General features: G+C 41.6%; 1 protein-coding gene across 1 annotated transcript in view; it reads left to right on the top strand.

The window, feature by feature from the left end:
- Nucleotides 1-16,742, top strand: part of ARHGAP8 (Rho GTPase activating protein 8) — a 142,131-nt gene that overhangs the window by 45,579 nt on the left and 79,810 nt on the right. Inside the window, exons 3-4 of the mRNA XM_077469371.1 lie at nt 393-530; nt 6,800-6,887. Of these exons, the coding sequence (XP_077325497.1) occupies nt 393-530; nt 6,800-6,887 (226 nt within the window). The remainder of the gene's footprint in view (nt 1-392; nt 531-6,799; nt 6,888-16,742) is intronic.

Here is a 16,742-nt window from a genome sequence, read left to right as displayed (position 1 = left end):
AGAGTGAGAGCTATTAAACCAAATATAACACACCTGCTCCCTATTCACACCTAAGTGCTTGTAACACATCATATGACACCAGGGAGGGAAAATGGCTAATTGGACCCAATTTGGATATTTTCACATAGGGGTGTACTCTCATTAATGGCTGTGTGTTGAGCTATTTTGAGGGTACACCAAATTTACACACTTATGCAATTTATGCACTCACTACTTTACATTGTAGCAAAGTATAATTTCTTCAGTGTTGTCACGTGGAAAGATATAATAAATATTTACAAACATGTGAGGGGTGTACTCACTTCTGTGAGATACTGTATGTGCATATGTGTGTTTGTTTATATATGTGTGTATAAATATATAATCCCATGGTGTTCTTGTTACTCTTTCAGAGCTTCAGAGAGATGAGGAAGAACAGGCGCAGTTGGGTGGAGTCACAGGCGCGGATGATGGAACCCAAGAATTTAATGATGTCAGTATAAATGATCCCTACTATGACATTGCCCGTCATGGTATAATTCATGTAGCGGGTAAGTTGTAGACAACAAGCGTGATATGAGCAGATGTGTGTATGCACTGGTAGGTAAAGTAAAGGTACTGGAATGCTTTTATTGACTGGCCATCTTTAAGGTACAGTGGAACCATTACTATGGGGGTTATTTACTAAAGGAAAATCCACTTTGCATTGCAAGTGTACTTGGAAGTAAAGTCACTGTAGATCCGGGGGGGGGGGGGGAATAAAAAACAGCATTTCAGCTTGCACATGATTGGATGATAAAATCAGCAGAGCTTCCTCTCATTTCAGATCTACCCCTTAGATTTAGAGTGACTGCACTTGCAGTTCAGAGTGCATTTGCCTTTTGTAAATAACCCCCTATGTGTGATGTGGCAAAACCATTAAGAGGTCTCTCTAATCTCCAATTAAGGACCCATTTTGAGGCATGGGTTAACTGCAAAAGTTGGGAGGAAAATTATCTGCTGGATAGTGATTTCATCCTTCAGATGCAGTCACTGTTCATAAGCGCCATTTTAGTAAAACAGTCACAGTGCGGATCTATGTTAGCAAAATAAGAAAACCTTTAGATGTATGGCGGCTTTTACAGTAATACAGAATATGAATTCCATTCATGAAACTTGTACAGAGAACCCAAATGATATATTTTATCAAATTCTGTTTGCTACTAGCGTAAATTATTTTGTAACCAAACAGCCTTAGGGCCCCCTATGGTTTCTGCACCCCGGAGCAGTCACATAGTCTGCTATAGGTATGCCCTTAGGCTTAGGGTGCAGACTCGTTACTGAGTTTCATATTCAGAATGACCTTTACAGAGACCCTGTCACCACTTTTATATGCACCAATACTCTCTTTTATTTCATCAAAACACTGCTTCTAAAATTGACACTTCTTGGAATGTCAGATCATTCAGCCTTGGCGCTGCTCACACCCCGTGGTCGTAGGTCACCATGTTCTCTCTAATAGCACAGAGGCAGTTCAGGGGAGCGTCTCTCCAGAACATCAGACCAAATTTAATCTGCAGTGTGTCCTATACATAGATTACACCTCCTTGTTTCTTTGTATTATTATTAACAACGCAAATGTGCATTTGCCCAAGATCGCACAGTGCTATCCCAGCACCACATTTCTTGACTGACAGGTCCATAGCTGTTGGGGTCGTTGAAGGAGACATTGTGGCTGCACCAAAAAAAAAAAGAAAAAGTGTATGTTGGACTTTAAGACAAGTAGCACATAAATCATATCTTAAAATGTCTAAAATGTAAAAGACATCATAAAATATAAATATAACAGAAGTAGCAGTTGTGATGGCTGCACCTAGGAGCAAATAGAGAGGGTTTATCACAAACTAATAGGGTCACCTTTGCATGTATCACATATATATATTGGGCATTTGTGCAGGCTTAGACCTGGTTCACACCTATTCATTTTTTGATGCTTTTTGCTTTGTGCAGAAATCCACTACAGTCCATTTAACATGGTTTCCTATGGGGCACGTTCACATCTATGCTTTTTTTTTTTAAAGGGTCAGGGACTTCTTTAGGGCCTGTTCACACCTGAGTGATTTTCTACTTGAAGCTTAACGCTCAACAAGCCAAATCCTATTTATTTCAATGGCCCCTGTTCACATGAGCGTTCTGTCATCCTGAAGCAAAATGCCCAAAGCTCAAAAAAGTACACAAGCTTCTTTTTGGCAGATTACAAGTGTTTTTGGCCCCCATAGACTTCAATAGAAACGCCCGACTTGAATGTTTTATGAGCGGTTTAGGAGCGTTTTCTGCTCAAAAAGCAGCTCTCCACTCCTAATTTAATCTCCCTCTCTTCGCTCTAGTGCTTTCTATTGGCTAAACAAAAACACCCAAAGCTGTAAAACACTTGTAATATGCTTCTAAATCGCTTTTAAAAAGCTGCAAAAAAGCTTAAAAAAACACCAGTAAATCGATATGCTTAGATGTGAATGGAGCCCTAAATACCCCAACATTTTTTGCTTTTTTTTGGTTCCATAGACTTCAATGGAGAAGCTGCAGAAAACCATGTAATGCATTTTTTGCCATGATTTTGATGTCATTTGCATTTTTGGAATTTTTTACTCTTCTATTTTTGCCAATTTGTTGTTGGGCAGATTAAAAAATGCAAATCGTGGCAGAAAATGTACTGCATGTTTTTCTGCAGCCTCTCGATTGAAGTCTATGAAACCAAAAAAGCACAATTTTTGAAGGGGTTATGGAGATTTGGGGGTGGTATTGGATTGGTCTGTGTTCTTTGTAATCCATCAGAAATGAAGTAGCCAGGGATGACAACACATGCTTAGGAATTCAGGGCTGTGTCATATCAAAGAAGAAGGTAGGAGCACACTGGATTTTTGTCAATTCACCATTTTTCTGCACTTGGCGTGGTTGAAAGGATACAATATGGGGAAATGTGCATATATTCCAGAAATGTATGAAATGTGTTTTTTGTTTTGTTTTTTGAATTTCAACTTGACCTACACTAAATTACACAAGAAACTCATTGGTTTTAGTAGGACCAATTCCCACAAATGAGTTGGGAAAAGCAAGTTGCATAGTATGCATATTGTGTGTATAGAGCTGCTCTTCATTTAAGGCAATTCAAGGCTTTCAGAAACAGTACAGTGTGTCAGGTTAAGTAATGTTAATATATGAAGTATTGAGTCCTTACTGTTTGTTCATAGCTGGTTGTCACCTGGAAATGTATCCACAATTCATGCAAATTTGCTTCTAATCCCCATATTCTTAGCGGGAAATTAAAATAGTATTAAACCCAAAGGCAAACATTTATATTGCAGTTCACCAATTTGTAGATGAGATGGCCGTATTCGTTTCCTATAGACTTTCTCTCTTTCTATTTTCATCTGGTGATCTAGCCTTGAAGACTGTTGTTTTTCACAAGCTTAAAGTGGAGGGCCACCCTGAAAAAAAAAAGAGCATTAATATTATTTAAAAAAAAAATTTGAAAAAAATATATTTTTTTTACCTGGTCAGAAATGCCTGTTGCTAGGTAGCCTTCCTAATCTGCCTTCTTCCTGCTCCTCTGTGATCTTCGGTCTTCTGGGTAATAGGGCACGCTGTGTTCTGGGAACTGTGTGTTCACACAGCGCATCCCATTCACAAAACGCAGCGGGACTCGCGCATGCGCAGTAGGAAACGGGCAGTGAAGCCGCAAGGCTCCACTGCCTGTTTCCCTTAGTACGAATGGCGGCGCTGGGACCCGAGAGCCGAGGGACATGTCGGCCTTGGTGGCCGACATCGCAGGCGCCCTGGAAAGGCAAGTCTCCTTATTAAAAGTCAGCAGCTACTTTTTTTTTAGCTGCTGACTTTAAAAAAAAAATTTTTACAGCTGAAACACCGCTTTAAGCTCTCTAGCAGAATGTATCAGTTTACATGCATGAGACCACTTAACGTAGAACTATAGTCAAAACGTTTTTTTTTTCATTTTGGCTAGAGTAAAGAAGGGTTATAACCTCTGGCAGTTTAATTTTTGCCATCTGTGTTCCATTGGGGAGATTTTCTTTCACTTCCTGTCCCATAGCCAAAACAGGAAGTGAGAGGAAATCCCTACAAATTTAAGCCCAAGAAAAAAAAAAATGAATGCAGCCACCAAATCTACTGATTGGTAAGCTGTAATATAATACGTTTTTTGTTTTGGGTTTAACACCACTTTAAATTGCATGCTTAAATCTAAAGCTCATTTTTTCCATTTGTAAAAGGAAAGGTTAGAACCCCTGTCATTTTTTTCTTTTCGTGCTATATGATTTCCCCTTGCTTCCTGTCCTAGGAAGTGAGAGGAAATCTCTCCAAGAAGAGGGGAATTCCCTTTTAGTTGTCACTGGAACAAGTGTCCCAGTTGCAGGGTTTCCCCTCTATTAGCCCTTGTACACACGGTCGGAGAATCCGTCGGAATGTGTCCTATCGGGCCGTGTCGTCGGATAATCCGACTGTGTGGGGTATGCATCGGACTGATTCCCTCGGAATATCCGTTGGACCCAATTTTCCAACATGTTGGAAATATTTCCCGACCAACTGGGCCGATCGGACATACTCCGATCATGTGTAGAGAATTTTGATCGGACCAAGTGCCACGAATGCTCAGATCAAATTCCTACATCAAAGCTACTGGCTACTAGCCTGAATGTAGTCCCATCGTGACGAAATTACGTCACCACGTTCTGAAAGATCGGATTTTTCGCCAACTTTGTCCGACCGTGTGTATGCAACAGTTTCGGGTAAGATCCGACGGACAAAATCCGACGGGCAAAATCCGACGGATTTGGTTGTGGAAATCTCTGACCGTGTGTACAGGGGCCAAGACATGTGCGATTAGTTTCGTACAAATCGAGAATTCGTACATACGGGAGGATCCAAAACACACATTTTTATGCATACAAATTTTGTACAAAATGTTTAATTTCGGATAATTTTATCATAACAAACTTTCGTTATTGTTACAAAAAGTTAACGGAACTAAAAGTTAAAAACCCAAGAAGTCAGCACAGCACAGGGATGATGGGAGCCCCTCATAATGATAAATTTATCATAACAAACTTTTGTTATTGTTATGAGAAGTTAATGAAAATTCATATTTCGTACGAATCCGAATTGAATTTCGGACACAAATTAGGAATTCATTTTAAAACGGAACGAAACTAATTTATTGACGGCGCACATGTCTATTCATACCCTCTATTCCTGTTTCAATAACAACTGTAAAAAACACAGATTAAATATAATATAAGTAAATTTATATAAGCTAAATAATATGAAGTAAAGTTGTGTCCTTTTCTGAGAAAACAATCATCCTGATCAATTTTTCAGTTAATAACATTGGCAACAAGTCCTGTGTTTGCTGGCCAGCCAGGTAGGTAACAATCTCTCCACTGGGGACTAAGCCCCCATTCACACCAGAGTGGCTTTGAAATCGCGCTACTTCAGAGCGATTTCAAAGTCACACATCAGTGCGATTTGCACTGCCAGCTGGCGACTTCACACAACAGAAGTCTTTGCAAGTCGCAATGAAATCGTCAGGAAGTAGTGCAGGAATCTTTTTCAAAGTAGCTGCAACATGAGTTGTGGCAATTTGAACAGTTCCATTTCTGACAATGGGGTGCGATTTGTCATGCGATTTGGAACTGTCAAATCACACGACTAATCACACCGATGTGAACGGGGGCTAAGGTGCCAGTTATAACATGATAGTGCCTCAATTCCTATTGTAAACTAAATAAAAATATATTTTGGCTGGATTCTGGCTCAAAGCAGCAGAGTGTCTGTGTTGTGGATATGAAAGTACAGAACCGTTCCCACAAAACCTTGTTTGTATTCCTTCCACATTGCAGCCGGGTCTCCGAGCCTGAACTCAGAGCCCAGGCTGCAATGAATGTTTGTGCTGTATCTTACCGGATTAGCCAATTCTTAAGTATAATATATTTTAAACAAACATTCGGGGTCTGGTAATAGGTTTTTAAGCTAATTAGATTTTTAGAACTGAACAGATCAAAGCTCCGCAACATGCATCTCATTTCTGCAGAGGGTCTGATTTATTTTGGGAAGTCACACTAAGGTAAATAGTTCTTTGAAGAAACCTCGCAGCGTATTATCAGTGAGCGCATATTCCTTCAAATTAATTCATAGTGTTTTTTTTTTTTTTATGTTAAGAGCTAAAAAAAAATATTATTTTTTATTCTTAATTCCATTTAGCCAGGTAAACGAAAGACTGAATGTTTTGTATATTTATTTGTAGCCAGCAGATGGCAAAGTAGACCCCACTCTCTACAGCTTCTGCTGAGACACTTTACTACTATGCTGTGAACGCCCTGTGTAATCAAATCTCTTGCTCTTGAAATCTATTCAGATCTATTCTCCTCCAAGCAAGACGCTTGTGTCTGTCAGTCCTGGCTCTGTGAGGAGCCACACATTTCAATCAGAACATCTGATAATTTACTTGCTTTGATGCACCTTTGTAGAAGCATGACTGGGCAATAGCTTCTTTGCTTAATGTTCATTTATTTATATATATATATATATATATATATATATATATATATATATATATATATATATATATATATATATATTAGGAGGAAATAATTGGTGCACATGTTGCACCCTGGAAGCCAAATGCTAAGCGATGTGACTTACAACTCTTGTAAATGAAACAAAAATCTTTTGTCTCTCTTCTCATTTTCTCATTATAAGCATGCAAAAACAGAAAACTGGTAAGAAACCCAACAGTGAAATTGTCTGATCCCAGAATTTCTGTGTTTTCTAGGTGACGATCACTCAGGTCGGACCGTGATTACGTTCAGTTGTTTCCGCTTACCACCGTGTCATGAGATTGATCACGCCCGTCTGCTAGAGTATGGGTCATAGCTAATCCAACCTCTACACAGTAATATTTGTTTGCCTTTGAATTATTGTGACCTATTGATCAATGGCTTAATGCTGACCTCCTGAGTGTATATGTGCAATGGGGGTTATGTACAAAAGGCAAATCCACTTTGCGCTGAAAGTGCACTTGGAAGTAAAGTCGCTGTAGATCCAAGGGGGACATGCAAGGAAAATAAAAAACAGCATTTTAGCTTACACATGATTGGATGATAAAATCAGCAGAGCTTCCAATCATTTCAGATCTACCCCTTAGATTTAGAGCGACTGCACTTCCAAGTGCACTTGCAGTGCAAAGTGGATTTGCCTTTTGTAAATAACCCCCAATGTATGTAATATATTATATATATATATATATATATATATATATATATATATATATATATATATATATATTCTCACAAAAGTGAGTCCACCCCTCAACATTTTTTCAAATATTTTATTCTAACTTTTCATGTGACAACACTGAAGAAAGGACACTTTGCTACAATGTAAAGTAGTGAGTGTAGAGCTTGTATAACAGTGTAAATTTGCTGTCCTCTCAAAATAACTCAACACACAGCCATTAATGTCTAAACTGCTGGCAACAAGGGTGTGTATACCCCTAAGTGAAAATGTCCAGATTGGGCCCAATTAGCCATTTTCCTTCCCCCGGTGTCATGTGACTCGTTAGTGTTACAAGGTCTCAGGTGTGAATTAGGAGCAGATGTGTTAAATGTGGTGTTATCCCTCTTATGCCACATACAGTCAGAATTCTCATCGGAAAAGCCTTGGATGTTTTTTCAGACGGAATTCCACTCAAGCTTGTGTTGCCTACACACGGTCACACCAAATTTCGACCGTCAAGAATGCGATGACGTACAACACTACGACAAGCCAAAAAGATGAAATTCAATGCTTCCGAGCATGCGTCGAATTGTTTCCAAGCATGCGTAGGAATTTTGTGCGTTGGAATTGCTACAGACGATCAGAATTTCCGATCAAAACTTTTTCCATCAGAAAAATTGAGAACATGCTCTCAATCGAAATTCCGCCAGCAAAAGTCCAATGGAGCCTACACACGGTCGCATTTTCCGATGAAAAGCTCTCATCAGTCTTTTGCTGGCCGAATTTCCGATCGTCTGTACGTGACATTACTCTCTCATACTGGCCACTGGAAGTTCAACATGGCACCTCTCTGAGGATTTGAAAAAATAATTGTTGCTCTACATAAAGATGGCCTAGGCTATAAGAAGATTGCCAAAACCCTGAAACTGAGCTGCAGCATGGTGGCCAAGAACATACAGCGGTTTAACAGAACAGGTTCCACTCAGAACAGGCCTCTCTATGGTCGACCAAAGAAGTTGAGTGAACATGCTCGGCGTCCTATACAGAGGTTATCTTTGGGAAATAGACATATGAGTGCTGCCAGCAATTCTGCAGAGGTTGAATGGGGTGGGGGGGGGTCAGCATGTCAGTGCTCGGACCATACACTGCACGCTGCATCAAATTGGTCTGCATGGCTGTCGTCCAAGAAGGAAGCCTCTTCTAAAGATGATGCACAAGAAAGGCCGCAAACTGTTTGCTGAAGACAAGCAGACTAAGGACATGATTACTGGAACCATGTCCTGTGGTCTGATGAGCAGGGCCGAAACTAGGGGGGGCAGGGGAGGCACACACCATGGGTGATGCATCTAGGGCAGTGACACCAGGTGTTCCATCACCCCCCCCCCACCCGCACTGGAAAGCACTGCTCTAAGGATGTCACTGCCTCCTGATCAAGTGTGATGGACAGGCAGCGCCCTCTGCATAGTTTGCAAAATACCAGAGAACCATATAGGAGGGAGACTGAACAGATGCGCTAGAGCTGAGTCGCTCTGCTCCTCCCTCCTGCCAGGACTATAGAAAGGCAATCCAGAGTGACACTTTAGCATGGGAAAGCTTTCTTGGGACTGGAAGGCATTTATTAGGACAAGGAGAGGGGTTAGTTTGCAAAAGGCCCTGGACTAGGAAGTTGGGGTTGTTATGGAAAAGGTTTAGAGGGCCTGGGGGGGCAGAGAAGGCCCTGGACTGGGGGGGTGCAGAGAAGACCCCGGACTGAGATTACTGCAGAGGAGGCCCTGGGCTGGAGGAGGGGGGTGCAGTGGAGAACCTGAGCTGAGGGGAGGTGCGGAGGAGGCCCTGGACTGGGTGGGCTCAGAGGAGGCCAAGGACTGGGGGGTGCAGTGGGGGCCTTGGGCTGATGGGGGGTGTCGAGAATATGTGGCTGGGGGGGGAAACTATTTACTGAGGGGGGTGCAGAGTAGGCCCTGGACTAGGGGGAGAGTACTCCGGAGGCCCTGGACTGGGGAGGTGCAGAGGAGGCCCTGGACTAGAAAAGGGTTGGTGTATCAAAGACCCTGGATTAGGAGAGGAGGCTCTGGACTAGCATGGGAGTGCAGAGGAGGCTCTGGACTGCGGGGGGAAGAGGAGGCCCTGGACTTGAAAAGTGGTGTTGGTGTGGCAATGGACCCAGATCCATAGGGCAGGGTGCAGAGAATGCTCTGAACTTGGGGGGGGGGGGGGGGGGCTGTAGAGAGGAGGCTTTGGGGCTTTGGACTAGGAGGGGAGGAGTGCAGAGGAAGCCCTTGACTAGGAAATGGTGGTTGGTGTGGCAAAGGCCCCTGGATGGGGGGCTCTCAACATAAATAGGGACATTTATCAATTGTTGCAAGTAAAGTCAAACAGGAGCAGAGAGACAGGTCCTGTGATAGATTTGTTGCTTGTTTGGCTGTACTTCTCCTGAGGATCCCAGCAGTGCAGATTGTTTTTCACTCCTGTGACCCTGATTTGAGCTGACAGCGGGCTGTTGGCTGACGTCACAGAGCCGGTTCAGGTATGTGAGTGATTCCTGACCATAAGGTTGCCGTCTTTCCCCAGCCTGGACTGGCTCTGTGAGGTCAGCCGACAGCCCGCTAAGCTGGCCGCTCCTGTCCCCCCCCCCCCCCCCACAGCCTAGTGTTTCAGTGAGCGTGGGGGGGGGGGGGGTGTAGAGCAGAGAGCCAGAGACTGACAGCCACCGACTCTGGAGTACTGAGAACTGAATGATCAGTTTGATTACTCAGTTCTCAGCCTTACAGCTGGCGGGGACTGGGAGACAGATGCAGCATCCATCTACCTAAGTATGTTTAAAAAAATAAATCACATACCCGACATCTCTTCTTTCATGCTATCACACATGACAATTAGGCATCATTGACATGGAGCATATGCACCCATGCCCAGTGTGTTGGTTGTGTACTGCATAGGGATACTCAGTGCTCATGCATCCCTGTTCACGCAGTCCAGTCAAAGTCAATTGGGACGTAGCAGCTGCATTAACATAGTTGAATGTCAAAAACACAGACAGGAAGAGATGCATGTATCCAAATGCATAGTGTCTGCATTTGGATCTGTGCACCCACTTCTATAGGTGAAGCTTTCTGGTGGAAGCAGATACAGGAAAAAGTGCCTCAGCATACAGGACCTGTCTCAACGCATATCTGAATGAGCCCTTTATCAAAACTAGATCAGACTGAATCTGGAGCAACTGTGCATGGCAACCAATCAGCTCATAGCTTTCATTTTCAAAGCTGAACAAGCTGAAAAATAAGCTGATTGTCATGTGCAGCTGTTCCAGATTCTGTCTGCACTCGTTTTGATAAATTCCCCTCTCTGTGTACAGCACAGTACAGCACATGCTTTGTTAAAGTGGTTGTAAAGACACACAAGGTTTTTTACCTGCATGCATTCTATGCAGCAGTCCCCCCAGCCCCACCTAATTCTTACCTGAGCCCCTCCCGATCCAGCGATGTCCATGAGAGCCTTGGCTCTCCAAGGACTCGCACTCCTGATTGGCTTTTGGTAGCAGCGTGAGCTTTGGTAGCTTTTGGCTTTTGGTAGCAGCGTGAGCCAATTGCTCCCACTGCTGTCAATAGCACCCACTAAGCCAATTAGGAGATGGAGTGGGCAGGAGTGTGCCTGCTTAGATGCCCGGTAGTAAACTGCTTGCTGTGGGGGCACCCAGAAGGAGGGAGGGGCTATGGACGCCATGGAGGGACCCGAGAAGAAGAGAATCAGGGCTGTTCTGTGCAAAACCGTTATACAGAGTAGGTAAGTATAACGTGTTTGTTATTTTAAAAAAAAAAACAAGACTTTAATATTACTTTAAGGTTAGCTTTATGTAGTAAACGATATTCAATAGAACAGTTTATTTTATTAAAATGAATGTACTGAGGTTTGTACTGTCTGTTACATACTCGCTTGTGGCACAGTCATTAAAGCATATGGCCATTTAAGCCCCTCCCTCGGTTGATGCAATATGACCACACTCACAGTTTTGGCTTGGCGCTGCAATATTACCACATACCATTTTTCTTGGGATGTGCAAAAAAATGACCAGCCCCGGGTGCTAGATGTGCTAGCTATGTCACTGCTGATGAGACCAAGATAAACTTATTTGGTTCAGATGGTGTCAAGCATGTGTGGCGGCAACCAGGTGAGGAGTACAAAGACAAGTGTGTCTTGTCTACAGTCAAGCATGATGGTGGGAATGTCATGGTCTGGCGCTGCATGAGTGCTGCCAACATGTACTGTGACATACTGAAGCCGAGCATGATCCCCCTCCCTTCGGAGACTGGGCCGCAGGGAAGTATTCCAACATGATAACGACCCCAAACACACCTCCAAGACGACCACAGCCTTGCTAAGGAAGCTGAGGGTAAAGGTGATGGACTGGTCAAGCATGTCTCCAGATCTAAACCCTATTTAGCATCTGCAGGGGATCTTCAAACGGAAGGTGGAGTAGCGCAAAGTCTCTAACATTCAGCAGCTCCATGATGTCGTCACAGAGGAGTGGAAGAGGACTCCAGTGACAAAGTGTAATTTCTTCAGTGTTGTCACATGAAAAGATATGATAAAGTATTATACAAAAATGTGAGGGGTGTACTCACTTTTGTGAGATACTATGCATGTATGTGTGTGTGTGTGTGTATATATATATATATATATATATATATATATATATATATATATATATATATATATATAATAATTATGCATGTATGTGTATATATACCATAATTTGAATACACACATCCTACCTTCCCTTGCTGTGTGTGTGTGTGACATCAAATTCAAGATGGTCTCAGAGCTTTTGAATGTCTACACTAGGCCAACGTTTGGTGTGCTGGATGTTCACAGAGCATTTAAAAAAAAATCCCCAAACACAGCAACCTCATTGAAGTCTATAGGAGCCGAATCTTGTAATTTTTTTATTGTAAATATGTTTTTTTTTTATTTGCAAACTTTTAGTTAAAAGGACATTAATAGATAAAAAAAAGGGGGAGTTGTTCTTTTCATATGGCCTAAAGTAAAGAGCAATATTAACTACTTAAGGACCGAGCCTCTTTCTGAGATTTGGTGTTTACAAGTTAAAGACTGTTTTTTTGCTAGAAAATTACTTAGAACCCCCAAACATTATATATTTTTTTCTAACACCCTAGAGAATAAAATGGCGGTCGTGGCAATACTTTCTGTCACACCACATTTGGGTAGCGGTCTTGCAAGCGCAGCTTTTTGCATTAAAAAAATAAGACAAAAGTTAAGTTTGCCCAATTTTTTTTTTATAATGTGACCCTCTAACCACTTCAGCCCCGCAAGGATTTACCCCCTTCCTGACCAGAACAATTTTTGTGATTGGGCACTGTGTCGCTTTAACTGACAATTGTGCGGTCATGCAACGTTACTCCCAAATAAAATTGATGTCCTTTTTTTCCCACAAATAGAGGTCTTTTGGTGGTATTTGATCACCTTTGTGGTTTTTATTTTTTACGCTATAAACAAAAATAGAGCGACAATTTTGAAAAAAAACGCATTATTTTTTACTTTTTGCTATAATAAATAGCCCCCAAAAATATATTAAAAAAACGTTTTTTTTCCTTAGTTTAGGCCAATACATATTCTTCTACATATTTTTGGTATAAAAAAAATCACAATAAGCGTTTATTGATTGGTTTGCGCAAAAGTTATAATGTCTACAAAATAGGGGATAGTTTTATGGCATTTTTATTAATAATTTTTTTTTTACTAGTAATGGCGGCGATCAGCTTTTTTTTTATTTTTTTTTTTTTTATCGTGACTGCGACATTATTGCGGATACAGACAATTCTAACACATTTTTGGGACCATTGTCATTAATACAGCGATCAATGCTATAAAATTGCATTGATTACTGTAAAAATTTCACTGCCAGTGAAGGGGCAGGGGGAGGGGTTAGGTGTGTTCTGGGCAGTGATTCTTAACTGTCTGGGGGATGGGCTAGCAGTGACATGACGATCAGTGTCCTGTCACTAGGCAGAATAGGGAGATGCTGTTTACATCAGCATTTCTCCGTTCTTCAGCTCCGTGACACGATCGCAGGTATCCCAGTGGCGATCGAGTCCGCGGGTCCCTCGGGCACGGTCACCGAGCTCGCGGTACGTTACTTTGCCCAGCTGTGCCATTCTTCCGACATATATGTGCTGACAGTGGTATGGAGATGGGGGGGGGGCATCTTCCCCTCACTCATCTCCATACCTAACAGGGTAAGCGGCGGAGGGCGGCGGAGGGCGGCGGAGGGCGGCGGAGGGCGGCGGAGGGCACCGGAGAGCGGCGGGGGCCCTCTCCTGTCGCCAATAGAAGTGATCTTGCGGTGAATCGGCCGCTGAGACCACTTTTATCTGAAACCAGACCGCTCACTGAAGAAGAGCAGCTAGCTGCTGCCATAACAGGATATCCCTCGTCAAAGTACCAACGTATATCATCGTGAGTTGGTCTGGAAGTGGTTAAAAGTACACAAGTCTTTTAACCCCTTCCCGCCGAGCGTACGCAGATGTGCGTACTCGGCTTTCGGGGGTTATACCGGGATGATGCCTGCACCTGCCCTGATTGAACATCCGCTGCTTCTGGCGGCTAGGGAGAGACTGGCTTGGAGCCATAAGTGGCTTCATTCCAGTCTCCTAATCGTAAACATGGAAGCGACGTCAATGGCGCCGGTTTTAAAAAAAAAAAATACAGTATTCAGAATTGCCGAAAATGGCGATCTGAATACTTTGAAGTGTAAAGGAGGGATCCGATCCCTCCATAAAGAGTACCTGTCACCATCTATTACTATCACAAGGGATGTTTACATTCCTTGTGACAACAATAAAAGTGATCAAAATTTTTTTTCTTTTAAAAAACTATTTATTAATTTAAAAATAAATAAGAAAAATAAATACATTTTAATGTGCCCCGTCGCCGCAAGCTCAAATCACACATGTGAGGTATCGCCACGATCGTCAGAGCAAGAGCAATAATTCTAGCACTAGACCTCCTCTGTAACTCTAACCTGGTAACCGGAATTTTTTTTAAAAGCGTCGCCTATGGAGATTTTTAGGTACCGTAGTTTGTTGTCATTCCACGAGTGCGTGCAATTATAAAGCGTGACATGTTTGGTATCTATTTACTCGGCGTAACATCATCTTTCACATTATGCAAAAAAATTGGGCTAATTTTACTGTTTCATTTTTGAAAGTGTCCCTTTTCACAAAAAGTTGCGTTTAAAACACCACTGCACAAATACCATGTGACATAAAATATTGCAACAATCGCCATTTTATTCTCTAGAGTCTCTGCTAAAAAAAAAATATAAGTAATTTTCTAGCAAAAAATATGGATTTTAACTTGTAAACACCAAATGTCAAAAATAGGCTTATGCCGAGTACACACGATCGGAATTCTTGTTGGAAAAAGCTCTGATGGTTTTCCCAATGGAATTACGACAGAATTCGGCTCAAGCTGTCTTGCCTACACACGGTCACATCAAATTCCAATAGTTTATAACGCAGTGACGTACAACACGTAGGACGGGACTAGAAAAAGGAAGTTCAATAGTCAGTAGGCAATAGCTTCTGTCTCGTAGTTGAATCTGAGCATGCGTGATTTTTGGCGTGTCGGAATTGCATACACACGAACGAAATTACCAATAGAAAGTTTTTCCGTAGGGAAAATTGAGAACATGCTATAAATTTTGGGCTGGCAGAAATTCGGACAGATAAATTCTGATGGAGCATACACACGGTCGCATTTTCCGATGAAAAGCTCTCATCTGTCTTTTTCTGGCTGGAATTCCGATCGTGTGTACGAGGCATTAGTCATGAAAGGTAAATAACATGCCCTACACCTGAACGTGCAGTGGGGCATGTGCAGGTCACTTACCTCACCCGGGATGTCCCCTGACTTGTTTACAATTTGAAACAAACCAGCTAATGAGTTGGCAAGCTGTCCTTTAGTGGCATTAGTATTACCGCCACTAAATGAATTACTTTGGCAGCAGTAGCCAGACAATTGGGCGGGAGAGTAAATGGGAAACATCTGATCTTTTAGTTGCCCTATTTGGTGAACTGTAAACAGCTTAGGTTCAGGTTGAAATCATGATTGACCTAAACCCAAAGCTCATCCCTGGTCTACACAAGGGGGGCTTTTACAGGTAAATAACATGCATAAAGTATGTTAAATGCATAAATAATATGGGAAAATTTGTTGTTAAGATGAATGGTCTAGGGACTACTTTAGGACATTTCTTTCTTCTTTCTTCTTTCTTCTTTCTCCTTTCTTCCTTTTTTCCTTTCTTTTTTTCCCTCTTTTTTTCTGTTGTGATTTGTTGTAAATACTGATGTTATGTAGAGCGACCTGTGCCTCCAACTAACTGAGGTTATATATTAGTTTGAGCAAGGAAAAGATGAAGATGGTTATGATCTACTTTATACTGGCATAATGATGGCACGTATGACAATGACATTTGATATGAGAGTTATGGTTACTTAACCAAATGGAAATATTCATACCTTGTCTTGGTTGTCACAAGAATATTTTTGACATTTCTAATACAATAAAAATTTTGAAAAAGAAATGAATGGCCTGGTGACACGATCTCTTTACCTGCTGTCCGCAGAGAACCGTTTTATGTGGCAACCAGAGTATGAACAATACCCATAAATATGAATACATTCCATGATAATACCACTAAATGGAAATACACCTTTCACAATTCATTTTGTGCACACAATAATTTAGCGCTAACTTGTCCACATAAGTGAATTTACTGATCCTTATCTGCTGCACTGAGGGAATTTATCATTTATAGAAAACTCAGACTTTATCAGTTCCCTTCAATAAATATTCTTATTGCGTCATTCGTATTTGATTCTACAAAAAGATTGACCCATGGGTCAGGGGGATGGTATATGAGTTCTGACTCTTCCTGGGGAAGGCTAAATCTCTTTACATTATAGCCCAAGGCTCGAGGTAAAAAAAATCTATTTGCCCCAGCGACTTCTACATTTACTAAAATGTCACTTTGCGGGCTATAGACAGAAATTTTCTGTGCAAGATCTCCAGCGTTTGAAGTTCCTGCTGTTTTCTGCAAATTGAACACAAGGGAATTGGTAACTAATGACTGAACTGCGCTAAAAAAGAAAAATCTTGATTTTCTTAGAAGTTACAGATTCCAACTGGTAATGACGCATCTAATAAGTATGTTTTGGGCGACATCAGTCACGGTGTCAATTAAGGGCGACTTGTAATAACTTGTACAGAGGCTGCAGGCAACACACTGTCTACATAATTAGTAGATATTTATAGGCTATAACATTAAAGAAATTGGAATAAAAAATAACGTTTTGTAAGGTTAAAGAGAAACTATTAAGTGCTTTTACAGAGTACACATTTTGAAATATTATTCCAATATATTTATAATACATCTGGAGGAGACGAACACTTACATACATATTTTGATTATGCTGTTTTAG

Source organism: Lithobates pipiens, unplaced genomic scaffold, assembly GCF_037356315.1.
Source record: "Lithobates pipiens isolate NorthernLeopardFrog02 unplaced genomic scaffold, aLitPip1_a1.2 Scaffold_8, whole genome shotgun sequence".
NCBI classification, from domain to species: Eukaryota; Metazoa; Chordata; class Amphibia; order Anura; family Ranidae; genus Lithobates; species Lithobates pipiens.
This window is presented reverse-complemented; position numbering and strand designations above follow the sequence as displayed.